Source organism: Homalodisca vitripennis, chromosome 5, assembly GCF_021130785.1.
Source record: "Homalodisca vitripennis isolate AUS2020 chromosome 5, UT_GWSS_2.1, whole genome shotgun sequence".
NCBI classification, from domain to species: domain Eukaryota; kingdom Metazoa; phylum Arthropoda; class Insecta; order Hemiptera; family Cicadellidae; genus Homalodisca; species Homalodisca vitripennis.
The window spans coordinates 3,052,027-3,075,715 of record NC_060211.1 but is presented as its reverse complement, the minus strand read 5'-3'; the positions used below and the strand labels follow the sequence as shown (position 1 = coordinate 3,075,715).

At 36.8% G+C, this 23,689-nt stretch overlaps 1 protein-coding gene across 1 annotated transcript in view; it reads left to right on the top strand.

Moving 5' to 3' along the window:
* Positions 1–23,689, top strand: part of LOC124361724 (NACHT and WD repeat domain-containing protein 2) — a 91,275-nt gene that overhangs the window by 16,794 nt on the left and 50,792 nt on the right. The window contains exons 8-13 of the mRNA XM_046815659.1: positions 6,034–6,276; positions 7,604–7,804; positions 10,015–10,154; positions 11,958–12,168; positions 22,514–22,758; positions 23,228–23,374. Of these exons, the coding sequence (XP_046671615.1) occupies positions 6,034–6,276; positions 7,604–7,804; positions 10,015–10,154; positions 11,958–12,168; positions 22,514–22,758; positions 23,228–23,374 (1,187 nt within the window). The remainder of the gene's footprint in view (positions 1–6,033; positions 6,277–7,603; positions 7,805–10,014; positions 10,155–11,957; positions 12,169–22,513; positions 22,759–23,227; positions 23,375–23,689) is intronic.

Sequence of the window (23,689 nt, the reverse complement as noted above, 5' to 3'; positions counted from 1 at the left end):
TCATTTTTACAAGAGCATCACCAAACTCGTGGATATAGCAATGAGGAAGGAGGATTCCAGTGCTCAAGGACAAATTGTCACTGAAAGTTTACAACACCTTCATGCGTGTAACAATTCTGTACAGGTAAGTGCTTCATTAGTTCATTTCTACAAGAACATCACCAAACTCGTGGATAGAGCAATGAGGAAGGAGGATTCCAGTGCTCAAGGACAAATCGTCACTGAAAGTTTACAACACCTTCATGCGTGTAACAATTCTGTACAGGTAAGTGCTTCATTAGTTCATTTTTACAAGAGCATCACCAAACTCGTGGATAGAGCAATGAGGAAGGAGGATTCCAGTGCTCAAGGACAAATTGTCACTGAAAGTTTACAACACCTTCATGCGTGTAACAATTCTGTACAGGTAAGTGCTTCATTAGTTCATTTCTACAAGAACATCACCAAACTCGTGGATAGAGCAATGAGGAAGGAGGATTCCAGTGCTCAAGGACAAATTGTCACTGAAAGTTTACAACACCTTCATGCGTGTAACAATTCTGTACAGGTAAGTGCTTCATTAGTTCTTTTTTACAAGAGCATCACCAAACTCGTGGATAGAGCAATGAGGAAGGAGGATTCCAGTGCTCAAGGACAAATTGTCACTGAAAGTTTACAACACCTTCATGCGTGTAACAATTCTGTAGAGGTAAGTGCTTCATTAGTTCATTTTTACAAGAGCATCACCAAACTCGTGGATAGAGCAATGAGGAAGGAGGATTCCAGTGCTCAAGGACAAATTGTCACTGAAAGTTTACAACACCTTCATGCGTGTAACAATTCTGTACAGGTAAGTGCTTCATTAGTTCATTTCTACAAGAACATCACCAAACTCGTGGATAGAGCAATGAGGAAGGAGGATTCCAGTGCTCAAGGACAAATCGTCACTGAAAGTTTACAACACCTTCATGCGTGTAACAATTCTGTACAGGTAAGTGCTTCATTAGTTCATTTTTACAAGAGCATCACCAAACTCGTGGATAGAGCAATGAGGAAGGAGGATTCCAGTGCTCAAGGACAAATTGTCACTGAAAGTTTACAACACCTTCATGCGTGTAACAATTCTGTACAGGTAAGTGCTTCATTAGTTCTTTTTTACAAGAGCATCACCAAACTCGTGGATAGAGCAATGAGGAAGGAGGATTCCAGTGCTCAAGGACAAATTGTCACTGAAAGTTTACAACACCTTCATGCGTGTAACAATTCTGTACAGGTAAGTGCTTCATTAGTTCATTTTTACAAGAGCATCACCAAACTCGTGGATAGAGCAATGAGGAAGGAGGATTCCAGTGCTCAAGGACAAATTGTCACTGAAAGTTTACAACACCTTCATGCGTGTAACAATTCTGTACAGGTAAGTGCTTCATTAGTTCTTTTTTACAAGAGCATCACCAAACTCGTGGATAGAGCAATGAGGAAGGAGGATTCCAGTGCTCAAGGACAAATTGTCACTGAAAGTTTACAACACCTTCATGCGTGTAACAATTCTGTACAGGTAAGTGCTTCATTAGTTCTTTTTTACAAGAGCATCACCAAACTCGTGGATAGAGCAATGAGGAAGGAGGATTCCAGTGCTCAAGGACAAATTGTCACTGAAAGTTTACAACACCTTCATGCGTGTAACAATTCTGTAGAGGTAAGTGCTTCATTAGTTCATTTTTACAAGAGCATCACCAAACTCGTGGATAGAGCAATGAGGAAGGAGGATTCCAGTGCTCAAGGACAAATTGTCACTGAAAGTTTACAACACCTTCATGCGTGTAACAATTCTGTACAGGTAAGTGCTTCATTAGTTCATTTCTACAAGAACATCACCAAACTCGTGGATAGAGCAATGAGGAAGGAGGATTCCAGTGCTCAAGGACAAATCGTCACTGAAAGTTTACAACACCTTCATGCGTGTAACAATTCTGTACAGGTAAGTGCTTCATTAGTTCATTTTTACAAGAGCATCACCAAACTCGTGGATAGAGCAATGAGGAAGGAGGATTCCAGTGCTCAAGGACAAATTGTCACTGAAAGTTTACAACACCTTCATGCGTGTAACAATTCTGTACAGGTAAGTGCTTCATTAGTTCTTTTTTACAAGAGCATCACCAAACTCGTGGATAGAGCAATGAGGAAGGAGGATTCCAGTGCTCAAGGACAAATTGTCACTGAAAGTTTACAACACCTTCATGCGTGTAACAATTCTGTACAGGTAAGTGCTTCATTAGTTCATTTTTACAAGAGCATCACCAAACTCGTGGATAGAGCAATGAGGAAGGAGGATTCCAGTGCTCAAGGACAAATCGTCACTGAAAGTTTACAACACCTTCATGCGTGTAACAATTCTGTACAGGTAAGTGCTTCATTAGTTCTTTTTTACAAGAGCATCACCAAACTCGTGGATAGATCAATGAGGGAGGAGGATTCCAGTGCTCAAGGACAAATTGTCACTGAAAGTTTACAACACCTTCATGCGTGTAACAATTCTGTACAGGTAAGTGCTTCATTAGTTCTTTTTTACAAGAGCATCACCAAACTTGTGGATAGATCAATGAGGGAGGAGGATTCCAGTGCTCAAGGACAAATTGTCACTGAAAGTTTACAACACCTTCATGCGTGTAACAATTCTGTACAGGTAAGTGCTTCATTAGTTCTTTTTTACAAGAGCATCACCAAACTTGTGGATAGATCAATGAGGGAGGAGGATTCCAGTGCTCAAGGACAAATTGTCACTGAAAGTTTACAACACCTTCATGCGTGTAACAATTCTGTACAGGTAAGTGCTTCATTAGTTCTTTTTTACAAGAGCATCACCAAACTCGTGGATAGAGCAATGAGGAAGGAGGATTCCAGTGCTCAAGGACAAATTGTCACTGAAAGTTTACAACACCTTCATGCGTGTAACAATTCTGTACAGGTAAGTGCTTCATTAGTTCATTTTTACAAGAGCATCACCAAACTCGTGGATAGAGCAATGAGGGAGGAGGATTCCAGTGCTCAAGGACAAATTGTCACTGAAAGTTTACAACACCTTCATGCGTGTAACAATTCTGTACAGGTAAGTGCTTCATTAGTTCATTTTTACAAGAGCATCACCAAACTCGTGGATAGAGCAATGAGGAAGGAGGATTCCAGTGCTCAAGGACAAATTGTCACTGAAAGTTTACAACACCTTCATGCGTGTAACAATTCTGTACAGGTAAGTGCTGTTGTTAATTTTTTAATACGAATGTGAATAAACAAACATTTTTAAATTCTACAGCACGTACATTGGTTTATAGAAATGTTTATGACTTTAAGTTTTCTAAATTATGATTTCAATGTTTAAATATACCAAATTCTGCAAAAAAATTTGGCAAATCATAATTACCTTCCTTATCCTTTTATCTACAAACTTTTGTAATATAAAGATTCATAATTCTGAGAACGGATCTATGGGAAACACTTTTAATACATGGATACTAGAGTAGTAATGGAAATTGTGTTGTATAAAAAGATTCTCTTGTTCAAAGCTGTTCCTGTTATGAACAATGTTTTGGAATAAAAATATAATCTATTAAAAACAACTGAATAATATGTAAAACAACTAAAAATTCTCTTAAAGTCAATACAAAATCGGCTACAGTCAATGAAAAAATACTAACAAGAAAATGACAAAAATCTCTCAAATAAATGAAAAATCTACTGCAGTTAATGAAGAAAGATTTTACAAAACATCACGAAAATTTATCAATAATCTCATAAAACCAATAAAAATGGCAGACATTTGAGAAATATTATCACCTCTACGATCTTACCCTACAGTCTTTTACCGTTTTTTTATTTCGCCAATTTTTTCCCGTATTTTGTTTTGATATATGAGAAAATATTTTAAAATACCTAAAAATTGTGAATTTTGTAAAATTATTCTTTGAAAAAATTTTGAGTTAAACATTTTTTATACAAAATGGAGGGAGCGTAAAAAATAAGTTATGCCTTCTCCAAAAAAGAAATTTGAAGAAAAAATTATGAATCATTATATCTCAATGATGCATCTAAAAAAGGAAATTTATGAAAATGAAGAATGATAAAAAATACATAAATTATTCAGTAAAATCTGGATATGGTTACGAGTTTGATGGTGATAAACCTAGGAAATTCATTGAACGTTCTTTTTTAGATACATTCTGATTCATACGATTATAACACAAATATGAGGACCAAAGCGGTAAGCGACTTCGAAAAATGATTTTTTTAAAGCTGATGAACAATTCTGTCTTTGGGAAGAGTATGTAAATGTTCGAAATAGTTGCGATATCAAACTAGGCAATGACAAATTTTGAACGAAGCAAGCAAAGAAAACAAATGTCAAAAGCTACCCTCAATTTTCACTGAAAACTGCATTGCAAGCATTATGTACAAACAAAAGATTAGGTTTAACAAGCCGATCTACATAGGATTTTCTGTACTAGATCTTTCAAAATTGCTCATGTTCAAGTTTTATTATAATAAAATAAAGAAATGTGATCCAGAATTCAGAACTGCATCTCTGTTACATGGACACAAACAGTTATTTCCTTCAAATGTCAAAATATCCTAACGAAATTACTAAAGAAAATTTGGCCAAGTATGATACAAGTGATTATCCCAAAAATTACTATTGTTTCGTTACTGATAATAAGAAATTTATCCGTGGATTCAAAGGCGAGCTGAATGGTGAGATATTACAAGAATTTTGCCGTTTGCGATTAAAAATGTACTCGTATAAATATTTTGATAAAAATCCTTTAAAATGTAAAGAGATTAAGAGGAATGTTCTTACTAAAACAATACATATGGATAATTGAAAGAGATGGTTGTTCGAAAATACTGGAGAATTTTGGCAAATGAATGTTGTAGAAAGCTGTAAACACGAAATTTATAAAGTTCAAGAGATGTAAGAGATTTGGAATAAGAGAGAGGATGTTTTTGAAAATTTTGTTACATTAATACAATTTCAAGTATAACCCAATTGTTTTTGAAGTTTTAGATCTTTTCGATAAAAGAAATATTTTTCTATGAATATTAATAAGTAGAGGATAATTTCACTCTCGTGGATAATTTAAGTCAAATGAGTATTCTCTATGTGTTTTCTAAATTTCATAATAATTGGTTTAATTAGTTCTTGAGGTATGAATTTTGAAAGACATTTCTCTTAAAGGTTCAGTGCCGCATTCTACGCTAAACATTGACGTCACAAGAGAAGTACATAAATGTCATTATTTTCTGAATATTGATCTGGGAAAAAGAGGTTTGTTAAAGGAAATGAAAAGTAAATTAAACGTTCAACCTTTACACATTGTTAAATTACTTAAGAACTTCCTTATTACTTCACTTACAGAAGATTGTGATATATGAATTCACATTGCCATTTTATGGAAAATTCAGAATCTTTATCTTGTTTTTTCGAAATCTTAATTGTTTTCTTTAATATTTTATAGAAATCCAAAATTAAATTATTTAGCAATTGAAAAACTCTTTTACTTCCGTAATAATCTGTATAATAGTATAATAGTAAACATAACCTCAATAATTGAATAATAAAATGAAATCATTTATATTTGTCTCGGTTGTAGAAATGTAAACATAAAAACTAATGATAAAAATATAATTTCTTGGTAAATTTAGTTCTATAATTTCTCTTTGCATTTATAACAAAAATTTGCACGAAATTTTACACAGTTTGATACAAATCTGCAGAATCCATTGTGAAACAGTGCTGGACCCTTCTATTCATTATAGAAAAAAATCCTAGTCGTTTTGTAATAGATTATGTTTTAGATTTTCCATAAAAATATTAAAGAACACACAGATTTGAACAAGAGATTTTCTTTTGGATTGTTTATCGTCCTTTAAACAGTATTTTATATCGATTTACTATTGGTTTCGAACGTGATCCAGAAACCCCATTAACCTTTCTACCTATATAGAATCATAGAAACCTGAGGCTGATTTTACTGTATTAAAACCACAAATAAACATTTGCAGGTATTTTATGGAAGGGAAGAGGAATTAGTAAAAATACATCAATACATGACAGGAGATTCGGAGAAGCCAATTGTACTGTACGGAGAGGGTGGATGTGGGAAAACTTCTCTTCTGGCCAAGTCTGCTGGACTGACATCATCTGAGTGGTTTGCTGGAGCGCGGCCCATCAGTATCATCCGGTTCCTGGGCACGACACCAGATAGCAGTGCTCTCACCCCTACACTCATCTCTATCTGTCAGCAGGTCTAACTTTGACAAATGTAGTGTAGGATTAATTCCTTACCCTATGGAACCTCTTTTGCATATAACTGCCTTATTCATGTTTCCAATTGCTAGTTAATTAATAGTGCCTGACAGCTATAATCTTATATACTAGAGGGAACTTAGCAGTATTTTTGTGTACTAAAAGAACTCAATAGTTTGTAGTACTGCTTGATTGCTCTTGCAATATACTAGCTAACAGAGTATTACTATAACCAGAGCATTACTATTACCCTACCATATAGTAAATGTTAATATTGTGTAATCAACAGAGATTGTTGTGTAAGTCTTTTGCAAGTTTCTAGAATGTGCTTTGTTTTTTGTAGTCTATGAAGCATATCTGAAAACTTTACAACCAAGATATTAAAATACAATAACCCAATTTAATAAATGAAACATACCAAAAAAATCTGTTGAAGGCAACACAGTTGTACATATTCATTAGTAAATATCTCAGAGTATCCATAATGAAAACATTCTAGCTTCTAAATATAATAGAAAGCATGAAAGAATTACAAAAATTACATAACATGATTAATCAGCCAAAAATACACTATCAGCCCTATAGTGAAGTAAGTGTAGAACAAGATACAAATGCAGAGCTGCATGAACTTCATGATAGAGAACTCAGCACATGTCAGATGTATTCTCGTCGTGGACTGAAAAGGACATATTTCCAAAATGATTTTACTTAGTATTTAAAAAATCTACAGAAATAATCTATAAGTTAAAAAACCAGGGATGTTTACTCTAGTTTTTATTTAACCTTCTGGGCATGAGAAGTCAACGTCCATTTAGTCTATGGAATACAATCTGTAGGAGTGATCATCTAGTACCTAGATAGTTATAGATAACTGAGATTCATTTTCAGTTACATTAGATATAAGCTGAACATCTCTGGACTGTCTCTCGTCATCTAGACGATTATATTTGGATTTCGGCTAAGTATGGAAACCCTTTTTAGGACATATTAATTTCAAACTATTCTTAAAATAAAATCCCCATATAGAAGAGCTGCAGTGAAAGAAAAATAAATTGTCTCAATCACCTAGATTTTTTATGTGAGACCTGCAGCTATTGATGTTGGCAGCAAACGCTCATGTTAATGTTGGCTGTACAATGTTGCATTGTTTGCCGTTTAAGTCATTTCGGTAAACTTCTTCCAGTCCGAATGTTCCTTCCTATCTATTATCTGCCAACTTGCCAAAGTCTCCCAAACAGATATATGCCTACAGAGCGAGATGGTATTGTATTTGAAAAAGATTGGATAAGCCAAACTACTAAATGTTACCATTACCATTTTCTCCAGATATCATACAACTACATGCTACCATTTGAAGACATCCCAGATGATCTAGTGCCTCTGACAGCACATTTCAAGCAGCTCCTGACGAACGCCAGTAAGGAACAGCCCCTGATTGTGTTCCTGGACTCGGTAGATCAGCTGACAGGAGCTCAGGACAACAATAAGGTGTCCTGGATTCCCACCAGGCTTCCACCTCACTGCAAGGTAAGTGAAACAGCTCCTGACGAATGCCAGTAAGGAGCGGCCCCTGATTGTGTTCCTGGACTCGGTAGACCAGCTGACAGGAGCTCAGGACAACAATAAGGTGTCCTGGATTCTCACCAAACTCCCACCTTACTGCAAGGTGAGTGAAACAGCTCCTGACGAATGCCAGTAAGGAGCAGCCCCTGATTGTGTTCCTGGACTCGGTAGACCAGCTGACAGTAGCTCAGGACAACAATGAGGTGTCCTGGATTCCCACCAAACTCCCACCTTACTGCAAGGTGAGTGAAACAGCTCCTGACGAATGCCAGTAAGGAGCGGCCCCTGATTGTGTTCCTGGACTCGGTAGACCAGCTGACAGGAGTTCAGGACAACAATAAGGTGTCCTGGATTCTCACCAAACTCCCACCTTACTGCAAGGTAAGTGAAACAGCTCCTGACGAATGCCAGTAAGGAGCGGACCCTGATTGTGTTTCTGGACTCGGTAGACCAGCTGACAGGAGCTCAGGACGAACAATAAGGTGTCCTGGATTCTCACCAAACCCCCACCTTACTGCAAGGTGAAGTGAAACAGCTCCTGACGAATGCCAGTAAGGAGCGGCCCCCTGATTGTATTCCTGGACTCGGTAGACCAGCTGACAGTAGCTCAGGACAACAATGAGGTGTCCTGGGATTCCCACCAAAATTTCCACCTTACTGCAAGGTGAGTGAAACAGCTCCTGACGAATGCCAGTAAGGAGCAGCCCCTGATTGTGTTCCTGGACTCGGTAGACCAGCTGACAGTAGCTCAGGACAACAATGAGGTGTCCTGGATTCTCACCAAACTCCCACCTTACTGCAAGGTGAGTGAAACAGCTCCTGACGAATGCCAGTAAGGAGCAGCCCCTGATTGTGTTCCTGGACTCGGTAGACCAGCTGACAGTAGCTCAGGACAACAATGAGGTGTCCTGGATTCCCACCAAAATTTCCACCTTACTGCAAGGTGAGTGAAACAGCTCCTGACGAATGCCAGTAAGGAGCAGCCCCTGATTGTGTTCCTGGACTCGGTAGACCAGCTGACAGTAGCTCAGGACAACAATGAGGTGTCCTGGGATTCCCACCAAAATTTCCACCTTACTGCAAGGTGAGTGAAACAGCTCTTGACGAATACCAGTAAGGAGCGGCCCCTGATTATGTTCCTGGACTCGGTAGACCAGCTGAAAGTAGCTCAGGACAACAATAAGGTGTCCTGGATTCTCACCTCACTGCAAGGTGAGTTAAACAGCTCCAAGAATGTTTCACACAATTCTGAGATAACAAAATATTGTTTTGCATGAAGACCAAGCTACCGGTACTTTATATCTTTGTTATTATAACTTTTTATTTCCTGCGTGGTTGACTCGTTATCCTGTCGTTTTTATACAGAAAGGGTTCCTGTAAAGTATTAGTTCTTAATCATTATTTAGGCACCAACCTTAATCAATTTCCAATTATAAAAATCTGTTGGTGCATGCAAAGCAAACATATTTTATTAAACATAAATTAAATTTTAAACTTGTTTGTAAAAATAGTTTCCTATCAATGACATTTTATTAACATGTTTTGAGAAAAAGCTACAAATATTGTAGGTTTATCTTATAAACGAAAAACAAAAAAAATCTGTAAGAATGGACCATTAATCAAAATCGCAGTGACAGAGTAAAAAGGCATTACAGTTTAAAGAAATATACGAAACCCTTAGCTAATCTATTTTAATGGAAATGACTCTTTAACAAATACTCGACACATAGGCTACCTGGCTTTAGAACTGTTTTGTCAATACTTATGATCCATATTAATTTTGTTTTGATTGATTTGGTATTTTTAGTTGTATTGTTATACCTGACAGAAATTCACATTCACATGTGATTATTTTGTACAGAAAGTTACTCTATACTCTAAATATTTCAGTATTTAGTGACAGTCCATTATTATACATTGTAGGTTTTACGTATATGTTTAATTATTTTTCACATGTTCACGTATATGCAATTTTTCACACCTGACAAAGAGGGTAAATTTAAATCTTTGAAGTGTATAGAATATAAAATGATAATTTAATATAGATTAACAGAATAGTTATCAGAATATTAGTTTCATTACTAGTGTGTACCGTAAACCATGTAACTGTAACGACTTTATAATTGAAAGTGGAGTTAATATTTGATTGGAGTCCAAATACAGTTTTGTTGCAGCTGATGGTGTCTTGCGCTGCGGAGGCTGACAATCCAGAGGTCTCTAGAGATTATCATGTCTTAAGGAGAATGATTGATGTCGAGGAACAGTTTATTGAAGTTACTGATCTCGGAGAAGAACTCGCTATGAATGTCATCAAGTAAGATTTTTTAGTTGACCTACAGGTAAACTCAAATTTATTTAACTGTCAAAAACAATTAATAACGAACTCTATTACATAGGTTACATAGTTTGTTTTTGTCATAAATGTTACAGCACTTTAAATTAATGTATAAAATGTACATATATAGTATGAAGGCCGTATTCATATATTCGGCCAGGCCCAGTCTTGCCCCGCCACCGTGTCACGTCCGTGGTCCATACCACGTTCCCTACAATGCACGTGTGGCGAGGCTCGACCCAGGCCCAGTCTTGCCCCGCCACCGTGTCACGTCCGTGGTCCATACCACGTTCCCTCCAATGCACGTGTGGCGAGGCTCGACCCAGGCCCAGTCTTGCCCCGCCACCGTGTCATGTCCGTGGTCCATACCACGTTCCCTCCAATGCACGTGTGGCGAGGCTCGACCCAGGCCCAGTCTTGCCCCGCCACCGTGTCACGTCCGTGGTCCATACCACGTTCCCTCCAATGCACGTGTGGCGAGGCTCGACCCAGGCCCAGTCTTGCCCCGCCACCGTGTCATGTCCGTGGTCCATACCACGTTCCCTCCAATGCACGTGTGGCGAGGCTCGACCCAGGCCCAGTCTTGCCCCGCCACCGTGTCATGTCCGTGGTCCAGACCACGTTCCCTCCAATGCACGTGTGGCGAGGCTCGACCCAGGCCCAGTCTTGCCCCGCCACCGTGTCACGTCCGTGGTCCATACCACGTTCCCTCCAATGCACGTGTGGCGAGGCTCGACCCAGGCCCAGTCTTGCCCCGCCACCGTGTCATGTCCGTGGTCCATACCACGTTCCCTCCAATGCACGTGTGGCGAGGCTCGACCCAGGCCCCGGTTAAATTGTCTGAAAAAATCGGTTTGAGTACGGGCCTGTATGGTATTTAAATACAATAAAATACATAACATTAGTAAAATGAAAACTATCTAAATGCATAAATTAGAAGTACAAACACGTAAAATTTAAACATAAGTCTAATTTAAATTGAGACAGTATTTATATTAGTCAAGCGACATTGGTTTAAACTTATTGAAAGGATAAAAATTGTTTTAGAAGTTCATAACTTTTTTAAGGAAAAGAAGCTTATAAATTGCACTTAGTCCTGTAAGAACCTTTACGCTGCTTCCGGAGTGACAGGATATTCTGGATGGGTAAGGTTTATCGAGTAGAGGCCTCCTATCGAGATCCATGAGGAAGAATTAGGGTACTAAATCTCAAAGTCATGTCTCCCTGGAAGAAGGGGAGACCAGCTCTGAACCAGCCTCTCCAGTCAAAGTAGGTAGGGGGTGGCACACCCTTGTTGAGGCTAACAAGAACCTCTGAGGTTAGGGAACAAACCCCACCAACTCCAACAGTCATCTCCCGCAGTAGACTAGACCTATCGAATTGCCCATGAACCCTAGAATCTCGCTATTTGCGGTTAGTGATGTGCCGCTCCTGGACATCCATAAGGTTGCCCATATTGAAGTGACACATCGGTTTTTGCGGTGCCCAGTGGTAGGTTCAACTGGAAGGTATAAACCAGCCAGAAGTGATCCCTGCTGGGTACAAGTTCATAAAATAGTAACATATTTGAGGAGTATCAATTATTTAATTAGTGCATTCCAAGTACTTAGAAATTCAATTTTGTGACAAAATGGCTGGTTTTAAGATACTGTTCATAATGAAAGAAGTAAAAAAAAAACTATCCTGCATGAGTTATTAGACTAATGGAGATCAAATTGCAACAATATTTTGGTGCAGCAAGAACTGATCATTTTAGTTTATCTACTGGGATCTTTTGTGCAGAATGTGGATGAAGACTGCTTGTAGAGACTTGACAAACTACCAGTTCAGGCTTGTAGCCAATGCTATAGGTCAGTGCTCTCTACCAATATTTGTAAAACTGGTGTTTGCGGAAATTTGTCGCTGGAGGAGCTACACCAAGCCTCAAGACACTCTCCTTGCCTCCACTGTCATGGACTCCATCATGATGCTCTTTGAGCGAATCGAGAAGCAGGTGAGCTCTATCACCACTATGGACAACTATAACATTACAAGTTTAAAAGTAACAAAAAGGTTGATTATTTTTTGAAGATGTCAGTCCCTTTTAATCCCTATTCTGACCATCCTCATGGGCCACTGGCCTGTGCGAGATCTTACCCAATAGAGTAAGTGGAAAAGTAGGTACAGTACAAGATTGACAAAACTGATAAACACGCTAGGGTCATAAACAGAATTTGAACCCGCACTATCTCCAATACAGAAAAAGTCCCACTACTTAAATTTTGCACCCACGAGCCTTCATAACAATATCAAAATTAACAAACAATGGGGAGAAGGTAAATTGGTGAAGAATACGTTCAAAACTAAGTCTTGACATTGTTCTGATATCAGATTTACTCGGCAGCTATTCAATGTAATCCAGATGACGAGATATTCTCATCAGGTGCACAATTCAGTGCACTATTGTGTTTTAGACATGATCCCAAAGTATGGTAGAGTCAACTTTTATAGAGTAGCCTATGTTGGGAAAAGTAGATTCATATGAATATTGAATTTAGTTACATTTCACCTAATACTCAGTGCAGTGTCTGAAATCTAACAATGGTACAGTGTCAGATTTCAGATGCTGCACAAAACGGATAATGAAACAGAGCTAAACTCAATATTAAAATTAATAAACCTCTCCCACTATAGCTATGTTATGTATAGAAAACTCGATTGCTCCGCTGTCCGAAGGAATTGTGTTAAAATCATTGTTTAATTGAAATATCGGTCTTAAAATAAATAAAAATCATGTACTGATAGATGGTATGATAACTAAAGTGTTCTTTATTTTCTATTTTGTGCTGTTTACACATAATAAACAGAAACCTATGGCATTCATATCACTAGCCACAGTGTTGTATTATAAAATAAATAAAAATCATGTACTGATAGATGGTATGATAACTAAAGTGTTCTTTATTTTCTATTTTGTGCTGTTTACACATAATAAACAGAAACCTATGGCATTCATATCACTAGCCACAGTGTTGTATTATAAAATAAATAAAAATCATGTACTGATAGATGGTATGATAACTAAAGTGTTCTTTATTTTCTATTTTGTGCTGTTTACACATAATAAACAGAAACCTATGGCATTCATATCACTAGCCACAGTGTTGTATTATAAAATAAATAAAAATCATGTACTGATAGATGGTATGATAACTAAAGTGTTCTTTATTTTCTATTTTGTGCTGTTTACACATAATAAACAGAAACCTATGGCATTCATATCACTAGCCACAGTGTTGTATTATAAAATAAATAAAAATCATGTACTGATAGATGGTATGATAACTAAAGTGTTCTTTATTTTCTATTTTGTGCTGTTTACACATAATAAACAGAAACCTATGGCATTCATATCACTAGCCACAGTGTTGTATTATAAAATAAATAAAAATCATGTACTGATAGATGGTATGATAACTAAAGTGTTCTTTATTTTCTATTTTGTGCTGTTTACACATAATAAACAGAAACCTATGGCATTCATATCACTAGCCACAGTGTTGTATTATAAAATAAATAAAAATCATGTACTGATAATTGGTATGATAACTAAAGTGTTCTTTATTTTCTATTTTGTGCTGTTTACACATAATAAACAGAAACCTATGGCATTCATATCACTAGCCACAGTGTGGTATTATAAAATAAATAAAAATCATGTACTGATAGATGGTATGATAACTAAAGTGTTCTTTATTTTCTATTTTGTGCTGTTTACACATAATAAACAGAAACCTATGGCATTCATATCACTAGCCACAGTGTTGTATTATAAAATAAATAAAAATCATGTACTGATAGATGGTATGATAACTAAAGTGTTCTTTATTTTCTATTTTGTGCTGTTTACACATAATAAACAGAAACCTATGGCATTCATATCACTAGCCACAGTGTTGTATTATAAAATAAATAAAAATCATGTACTGATAGATGGTATGATAACTAAAGTGTTCTTTATTTTCTATTTTGTGCTGTTTACACATAATAAACAGAAACCTATGGCATTCATATCACTAGCCACAGTGTTGTATTATAAAATAAATAAAAATCATGTACTGATAGATGGTATGATAACTAAAGTGTTCTTTATTTTCTATTTTGTGCTGTTTACACATAATAAACAGAAACCTATGGCATTCATATCACTAGCCACAGTGTTGTATTATAAAATAAATAAAAATCATGTACTGATAGATGGGTATGATAACTAAAGTGTTCTTTATTTTCTATTTTGTGCTGTTTACACATAATAAACAGAAACCTATGGCATTCATATCACTAGCCACAGTGTTGTATTATAAAATAAATAAAAATCATGTACTGATAGATGGTATGATAACTAAAGTGTTCTTTATTTTCTATTTTGTGCTGTTTACACATAATAAACAGAAACCTATGGCATTCATATCACTAGCCACAGTGTTGTATTATAAAATAAATAAAAATCATGTACTGATAGATGGTATGATAACTAAAGTGTTCTTTATTTTCTATTTTGTGCTGTTTACACATAATAAACAGAAACCTATGGCATTCATATCACTAGCCACAGTGTTGTATTATAAAATAAATAAAAATCATGTACTGATAGATGGTATGATAACTAAAGTGTTCTTTATTTTCTATTTTGTGCTGTTTACACATAATAAACAGAAACCTATGGCATTCATATCACTAGCCACAGTGTTGTATTATAAAATAAATAAAAATCATGTACTGATAGATGGTATGATAACTAAAGTGTTCTTTATTTTCTATTTTGTGCTGTTTACACATAATAAACAGAAACCTATGGCATTCATATCACTAGCCACAGTGTTGTATTATAAAATAAATAAAAATCATGTACTGATAGATGGTATGATAACTAAAGTGTTCTTTATTTTCTATTTTGTGCTGTTTACACATAATAAACAGAAACCTATGGCATTCATATCACTAGCCACAGTGTTGTATTATAAAATAAATAAAAATCATGTACTGATAGATGGTATGATAACTAAAGTGTTCTTTATTTTCTATTTTGTGCTGTTTACACATAATAAACAGAAACCTATGGCATTCATATCACTAGCCACAGTGTTGTATTATAAAATAAATAAAAAATCATGTACTGATAGATGGTATGATAACTAAAGTGTTCTTTATTTTCTATTTTGTGCTGTTTACACATAATAAACAGAAACCTATGGCATTCATATCACTAGCCACAGTGTTGTATTATAAAATAAATAAAAATCATGTACTGATAGATGGTATGATAACTAAAGTGTTCTTTATTTTCTATTTTGTGCTGTTTACACATAATAAACAGAAACCTATGGCATTCATATCACTAGCCACAGTGTTGTATTATAAAATAAATAAAAATCATGTACTGATAGATGGTATGATAACTAAAGTGTTCTTTATTTTCTATTTTGTGCTGTTTACACATAATAAACAGAAACCTATGGCATTCATATCACTAGCCACAGTGTTGTATTATAAAATAAATAAAAATCATGTACTGATAGATGGTATGATAACTAAAGTGTTCTTTATTTTCTATTTTGTGCTGTTTTACACATAATAAACAGAAACCTATGGCATTCATATCACTAGCCACAGTGTTGTATTATAAAATAAATAAAAATCATGTACTGATAGATGGTATGATAACTAAAGTGTTCTTTATTTTCTATTTTGTGCTGTTTACACATAATAAACAGAAACCTATGGCATTCATATCACTAGCCACAGTGTTGTATTATAAAATAAATAAAAATCATGTACTGATAGATGGTATGATAACTAAAGTGTTCTTTATTTTCTATTTTGTGCTGTTTACACATAATAAACAGAAACCTATGGCATTCATATCACTAGCCACAGTGTTGTATTATAAAATAAATAAAAATCATGTACTGATAGATGGTATGATAACTAAAGTGTTCTTTATTTTCTATTTTGTGCTGTTTACACATAATAAACAGAAACCTATGGCATTCATATCACTAGCCACAGTGTTGTATTATAAAATAAATAAAAATCATGTACTGATAGATGGTATGATAACTAAAGTGTTCTTTATTTTCTATTTTGTGCTGTTTACACATAATAAACAGAAACCTATGGCATTCATATCACTAGCCACAGTGTTGTATTATAAAATAAATAAAAATCATGTACTGATAGATGGTATGATAACTAAAGTGTTCTTTATTTTCTATTTTGTGCTGTTTACACATAATAAACAGAAACCTATGGCATTCATATCACTAGCCACAGTGTTGTATTATAAAATAAATAAAAATCATGTACTGATAGATGGTATGATAACTAAAGTGTTCTTTATTTTCTATTTTGTGCTGTTTACACATAATAAACAGAAACCTATGGCATTCATATCACTAGCCACAGTGTTGTATTATAAAATAAATAAAAATCATGTACTGATAGATGGTATGATAACTAAAGTGTTCTTTATTTTCTATTTTGTGCTGTTTACACATAATAAACAGAAACCTATGGCATTCATATCACTAGCCACAGTGTTGTATTATAAAATAAATAAAAATCATGTACTGATAGATGGTATGATAACTAAAGTGTTCTTTATTTTCTATTTTGTGCTGTTTACACATAATAAACAGAAACCTATGGCATTCATATCACTAGCCACAGTGTTGTATTATAAAATAAATAAAAATCATGTACTGATAGATGGTATGATAACTAAAGTGTTCTTTATTTTCTATTTTGTGCTGTTTACACATAATAAACAGAAACCTATGGCATTCATATCACTAGCCACAGTGTTGTATTATAAAATAAATAAAAATCATGTACTGATAGATGGTATGATAACTAAAGTGTTCTTTATTTTCTATTTTGTGCTGTTTACACATAATAAACAGAAACCTATGGCATTCATATCACTAGCCACAGTGTTGTATTATAAAATAAATAAAAATCATGTACTGATAGATGGTATGATAACTAAAGTGTTCTTTATTTTCTATTTTGTGCTGTTTACACATAATAAACAGAAACCTATGGCATTCATATCACTAGCCACAGTGTTGTATTATAAAATAAATAAAAATCATGTACTGATAGATGGTATGATAACTAAAGTGTTCTTTATTTTCTATTTTGTGCTGTTTACACATAATAAACAGAAACCTATGGCATTCATATCACTAGCCACAGTGTTGTATTATAAAATAAATAAAAATCATGTACTGATAGATGGTATGATAACTAAAGTGTTCTTTATTTTCTATTTTGTGCTGTTTACACATAATAAACAGAAACCTATGGCATTCATATCACTAGCCACAGTGTTGTATTATAAAATAAATAAAAATCATGTACTGATAGATGGTATGATAACTAAAGTGTTCTTTATTTTCTATTTTGTGCTGTTTACACATAATAAACAGAAACCTATGGCATTCATATCACTAGCCACAGTGTTGTATTATAAAATAAATAAAAATCATGTACTGATAGATGGTATGATAACTAAAGTGTTCTTTATTTTCTATTTTGTGCTGTTTACACATAATAAACAGAAACCTATGGCATTCATATCACTAGCCACAGTGTTGTATTATAAAATAAATAAAAATCATGTACTGATAGATGGTATGATAACTAAAGTGTTCTTTATTTTCTATTTTGTGCTGTTTACACATAATAAACAGAAACCTATGGCATTCATATCACTAGCCACAGTGTTGTATTATAAAATAAATAAAAATCATGTACTGATAGATGGTATGATAACTAAAGTGTTCTTTATTTTCTATTTTGTGCTGTTTACACATAATAAACAGAAACCTATGGCATTCATATCACTAGCCACAGTGTTGTATTATAAAATAAATAAAAATCATGTACTGATAGATGGTATGATAACTAAAGTGTTCTTTATTTTCTATTTTGTGCTGTTTACACATAATAAACAGAAACCTATGGCATTCATATCACTAGCCACAGTGTTGTATTATAAAATAAATAAAAATCATGTACTGATAGATGGTATGATAACTAAAGTGTTCTTTATTTTCTATTTTGTGCTGTTTACACATAATAAACAGAAACCTATGGCATTCATATCACTAGCCACAGTGTTGTATTATAAAATAATGTTTCAGCACGGCAGGCTCCTGGTGTTTCACGCTTTGGCTTACACCACAGCAGCCAAGAGAGGGTCTCTCTGAGTCAGAGCTGGGAGAACTTTATCTCTTTGGATGATCGTGTATTGGATGATGTGTACCAGTATCACTTGTCAGTAGTAAGATAACAGTGTTGTATTAATTAAAATAATGTTCAGCACGGCAGGCTCCTGGTGTTTCACGCTTTGGCTTACATCACAGCAGCCAAGAGCGGTCTCTCTGAGTCAGAGCTGGAAGACTTAATCTCCTGGATGATCGTGTATTGGATGATGTGTACCAGTATCACTTGTCAGTAGTAAGATAACAGTGTTGTATTATAAAATAATGTTCAGCACGGCAGGCTCCTGGTGTTTCACGCTTTGGCTTACATCACAGCAGCTAAGAGCGGTCTCTCTGAGTCAGAGCTGGAAGACTTTATCTCTTTGGATGATCGTGTATTGGATGATGTGTACCAGTATCACTTGCCTGTAGTAAGATAACAGTGTTGTATTATAAAATAATGTTCAGCACGGCAGGCTCCTGGTGTTTCACGCTTTGGCTTACATCACAGCAGCTAAGAGCGGTCTCTCTGAGTCAGAGCTGGAAGACTTTATCTCTTTGGATGATCGTGTATTGGATGATGTGTACCAGTATCACTTGCCAGTAGTAAGATAACAGTGTTGTATTATAAAATAATGTTCAGCACGGCAGGCTCCTGGTGTTTCACGCTTTGGCTTACATCACAGCAGCTAAGAGCGGTCTCTCTGAGTCAGAGCTGGAAGACTTTATCTCTTTGGATGATCGTGTATTGGATGATGTTTACCAGTATCACTTGTCAGTAGTAAGATAACAGTGTTGTATTATAAAATAATGTTCAGCACGGCAGGCTCCTGGTGTTTCACGCTTTGGCTTACACCACAGCAGCCAAGAGAGGTCTCTCTGAGTCAGAGCTGGAAGACTTTATCTCTTTGGATGATCGTGTATTGGATGATGTTTACCAGTATCACTTGTCAGTAGTAAGATAACAGTGTTGTATTATAAAATAATGTTCAGCACGGCAGGCTCCTGGTGTTTCACGCTTTGGCTTACACCACAGCAGCCAAGAGAGGTCTCTCTGAGTCAGAGCTGGGAGACTTTATCTCTTGGGATGATCGTGTATTGGATGATGTTTACCCAGTATCACTTGTCAGTAGTAAGATAACAGTGTTGTATTATAAAAATAATGTTCAGCACGGCAGGCTCCTGGTGTTTCACGCTTTGGCTTACACCACAGCAGCCAAGAGAGGTCTCTCTGAGTCAGAGCTGGGAGACTTTATCTCTTTGGATGATCGTGTATTGGATGATGTGTACCAGTATCACTTGTCAGTAGTAAGATAACAGTGTTGTATTATAAAATAATGTTCAGCACGGCAGGCTCCTGGTGTTTTCACGTTTTGGCTTACATCACAGCAGCCAAGAGCGGTCTCTCTGAGTCAGAGCTGGAAGACTTAATCTCCCTGGATGATCGTGTATTGGATGATGTGTACCAGTATCACTTGTCAGTAGTAAGATAACAGTGTTGTATTATAAAAATAATGTTCAGCACGGCAGGCTCCTGGTGTTTCACGCTTTGGCTTACATCACAGCAGCTAAGAGCGGTCTCTCTGAGTCAGAGCTGGAAGACTTTATCTCTTTGGATGATCGTGTATTGGATGATGTTTACCAGTATCACTTGTCAGTAGTAAGATAACAGTGTTGTATTATAAAAATAATGTTCAGCACGGCAGGCTCCTGGTGTTTCACGCTTTGGCTTACACCACAGCAGCCAAGAGAGGTCTCTCTGAGTCAGAGCTGGGAGACTTTATCTCTTTGGATGATCGGTGTATTGGATGATGTGTACCAGTATCACTTGTCTCGTAGTAAGATAACAGTGTTGTATTATAAAATAATGTTCAGCACGGGCAGGCTCCTGGTGTTTCACGCTTTGGGCTTACACCACAGCAGCCAAGAGAGGTCTCTCTGAGTCAGAGCTGGAAGACTTTATCTCTTTGGATGATCGTGTATTGGATGATGTGTACCAGTATCACTTGTCAGTAGTAAGATAACAGTGTTGTATTATAAAATAATGTTCAGCACGGCAGGCTCCTGGTGTTTCACGCTTTGGCTTACATCACAGCAGCCAAGAGCGGTCTCTCTGAGTCAGAGCTGGAAGACTTAATCTCCCTGGATGATCGTGTATTGGATGATGTGTACCAGTATCACTTGTCAGTAGTAAGATAACAAGTGTTGTATTATAAAATAATGTTCAGCACGGCAGGCTCTCCTGGTGTTTCACGCTTTGGCTTACATCACAGCAGATAAGAGCGGTCTCTCTGAGTCAGAGCTGGAAGACTTTATCTCTTTGGATGATCGTGTATTGGATGATGTGTACCAGTATCACTTGTCAGTAGTAAGATAACAGTGTTGTATTATAAAATAATGTTCAGCACGGCAGGCTCCTGGTGTTTTCACGCTTTGGCTTACACCACAGCAGCCCAAGAGAGGTCTCTCTGAGTCAGAGCTGGGAGACTTTATCTCTTTGGATGATCGTGTATTGGATGATGTGTACCAGTATCACTTGTCAGTAGTAAGATAACAGTGTTGTATTATAAAATAATGTTCAGCACGGCAGGCTCCTGGTGTTTCACGCTTTGGCTTACATCACAGCAGCCAAGAGCGGTCTCTCTGAGTCAGAGCTGGAAGACCTTAATCTCCCTGGATGATCGTGTATTGGATGATGTGTACCAGTATCACTTGTCAGTAGTAAGATAACAGTGTTGTATTATAAAATAATGTTCAGCACGGCAGGCTCCTGGTTGTTTCACGCTTTGGCTTACATCACAGCAGCCAAGAGCGGTTCTCTCTGAGTCAGAGCTGGAAGACTTTATGTCTTTGGAAGATCGTGAGCACGGCAGGCTCCTGGTGTTTCACGCTTTGGCTTACATCACAGCAGCCAAGAGCGGTCTCTCTGAGTCAGAGCTGGAAGACTTAATCTCCCTGGATGATCGTGTATTGGATGATGTGTACCAGTATCACTTGTCAGTAGTAAGATAAACAGTGTTGTATTATAAAATAATGTTCAGCACGGCAGGCTCCTGGTGTTTCACGCTTTGGCTTACATCACAGCAGCTAAGAGCGGTCTCTCTGAGTCAGAGCTGGAAGACTTTATCTCTTTGGATGATCGTGTATTGGATGATGTGTACCAGTATCACTTGCCAGTAGTAAGATAACAGTGTTGTATTATAAAAATAATGTTCAGCACGGCAGGCTCCTGGTGTTTCACGCTTTGGCTTACATCACAGCAGCTAAGAGCGGTCTCTCTGAGTCAGAGCTGGAAGACTTTATCTCTTTGGATGATCGTGTATTGGATGATGTGTACCAGTATCACTTGCCAGTAGTAAGATAAACAGTGTTGTATTATAAAATAATGTTCAGCACGGCAGGCTCCTGGTGTTTCACGCTTTGGCTTACATCACAGCAGCTAAGAGCGGTCTCTCTGAGTCAGAGCTGGAAGACTTTATCTCTTTGGATGATCGTGTATTGGATGATGTGTACCAGTATCACTTGCCAGTAGTAAGATAACAGTGTTGTATTATAAAATAATGTTCAGCACGGCAGGCTCCTGGTGTTTCACGCTTTGGCTTACATCACAGCAGCCAAGAGAGGTCTCTCTGAGTCAGAGCTGGGAGACTTTATCTCTTTGGATGATCGTGTATTGGATGATGTGTACCAGTATCACTTGTCAGTAGTAAGATAACAGTGTTGTATTATAAAATAATGTTCAGCACGGCAGGCTCCTGGTGTTTCACGCTTTGGCTTACATCACAGCAGCTAAGAGCGGTCTCTCTGAGTCAGAGCTGGAAGACTTTATCTCTTTGGATGATCGTGTATTGGATGATGTGTACCAGTATCACTTGCCAGTAGTAAGATAACAGTGTTGTTTTATAAAATAATGTTCAGCACGGCAGGCTCCTTGGTGTTTCACGCTTTGGCTTACATCACAGCAGCCACGAGCGGTCTCTCTGAGTCAGAGCTGGAAGACTATCTCTTTGGATGATCGTGTATTGGATGATGTGTACCAGTATCACTTGCCAGTAGTAAGATAACAGTGTTGTTTTATAAAATAATGTTCAGCACGGCAGGCTCCTGGTGTTTCACGCTTTGGCTTACATCACAGCAGCCAAGAGCGGTCTCTCTGAGTCAGAACTGGAAGACTTAATCTCCCTGGATGATCGTGTATTGGATGATGTGTACCAGTATCACTTGCCACCTGTGCGCCGAATCCCTCCTCTATTGTGGACTAGGATAAGGAACGATCTCCCCAACTACCTGTCAGAACGAGAGGCAGATGGTGTCAGTGTTCTCAACTGGTATCACAGGTACGTCCTCCCGCTTCTTATCAGTTCTTTAGGAATGCTGCTCAGATTAGCTTCAGAGGGTTAACTGAAAGTAGTTCACCAGCTGTCATATATGATTTTAATCTTTAGAGCGCTAAATATAGGTCTAGGTAGCCAAGGGTTAAGATTAATGCACCAACAATATTTTAATTTGATTAATTTCAATTTTAAAAAGTATGCTTTGGATTTGCTGGCAAAAGGGGCTAATTACCTCGTGTCCTCATGTTACATAATTGTAATTTCTTGTAATTCCGTTCACTGGATAGCTTCAAATTCCTTACCATGGAACCTAAATAAATTTAATGATATCAGTAGGATAAACCTTTATTTTAAATAGATTACCACCCTGTAGGACAATAGGCATAGTCCCAGTCTGTTGATAGTCATTTAGTCTGAATATTGTACTGTATTTGAATTTTATGCAGAATTATTATCTGCGGTTTGTTTCTAGACAATTCAGAGACACTGCAAAAGAACGTTACTTCAAGAACATGAATATGGCCATCTACTTTCATTCATCAATAGCAGACTACTACCTGGGGATATGGGGTGGAGGGAATCCCAAACCCTTCAAATATACTGAGATCCAAAGACACAGGTAAGTGCCTTCACCCATTGCACTCGGCAGGGTGACCCAAACTGATCTATTACCCAACTCAGATGGTGTTACAGGCAGTTGTCCTCTCAGCTCGGCAGGATGACCCAAACTGATCTATTACCCAACTCAGATAGTATTACAGTCAGTGGTCCTCTTAGCTCGGCAGGGTGACCCAAACTGATCTGATCTATTACCCAACTCAGATGGTGTTACAGGCAGTTGTCCTCTCAGCTCGGCAGGATGACCCAAACTGATATATTACCCAACTCAGATAGTATTACAGTCAGTGGTCCTCTTAGCTCGGCAGGGTGACCC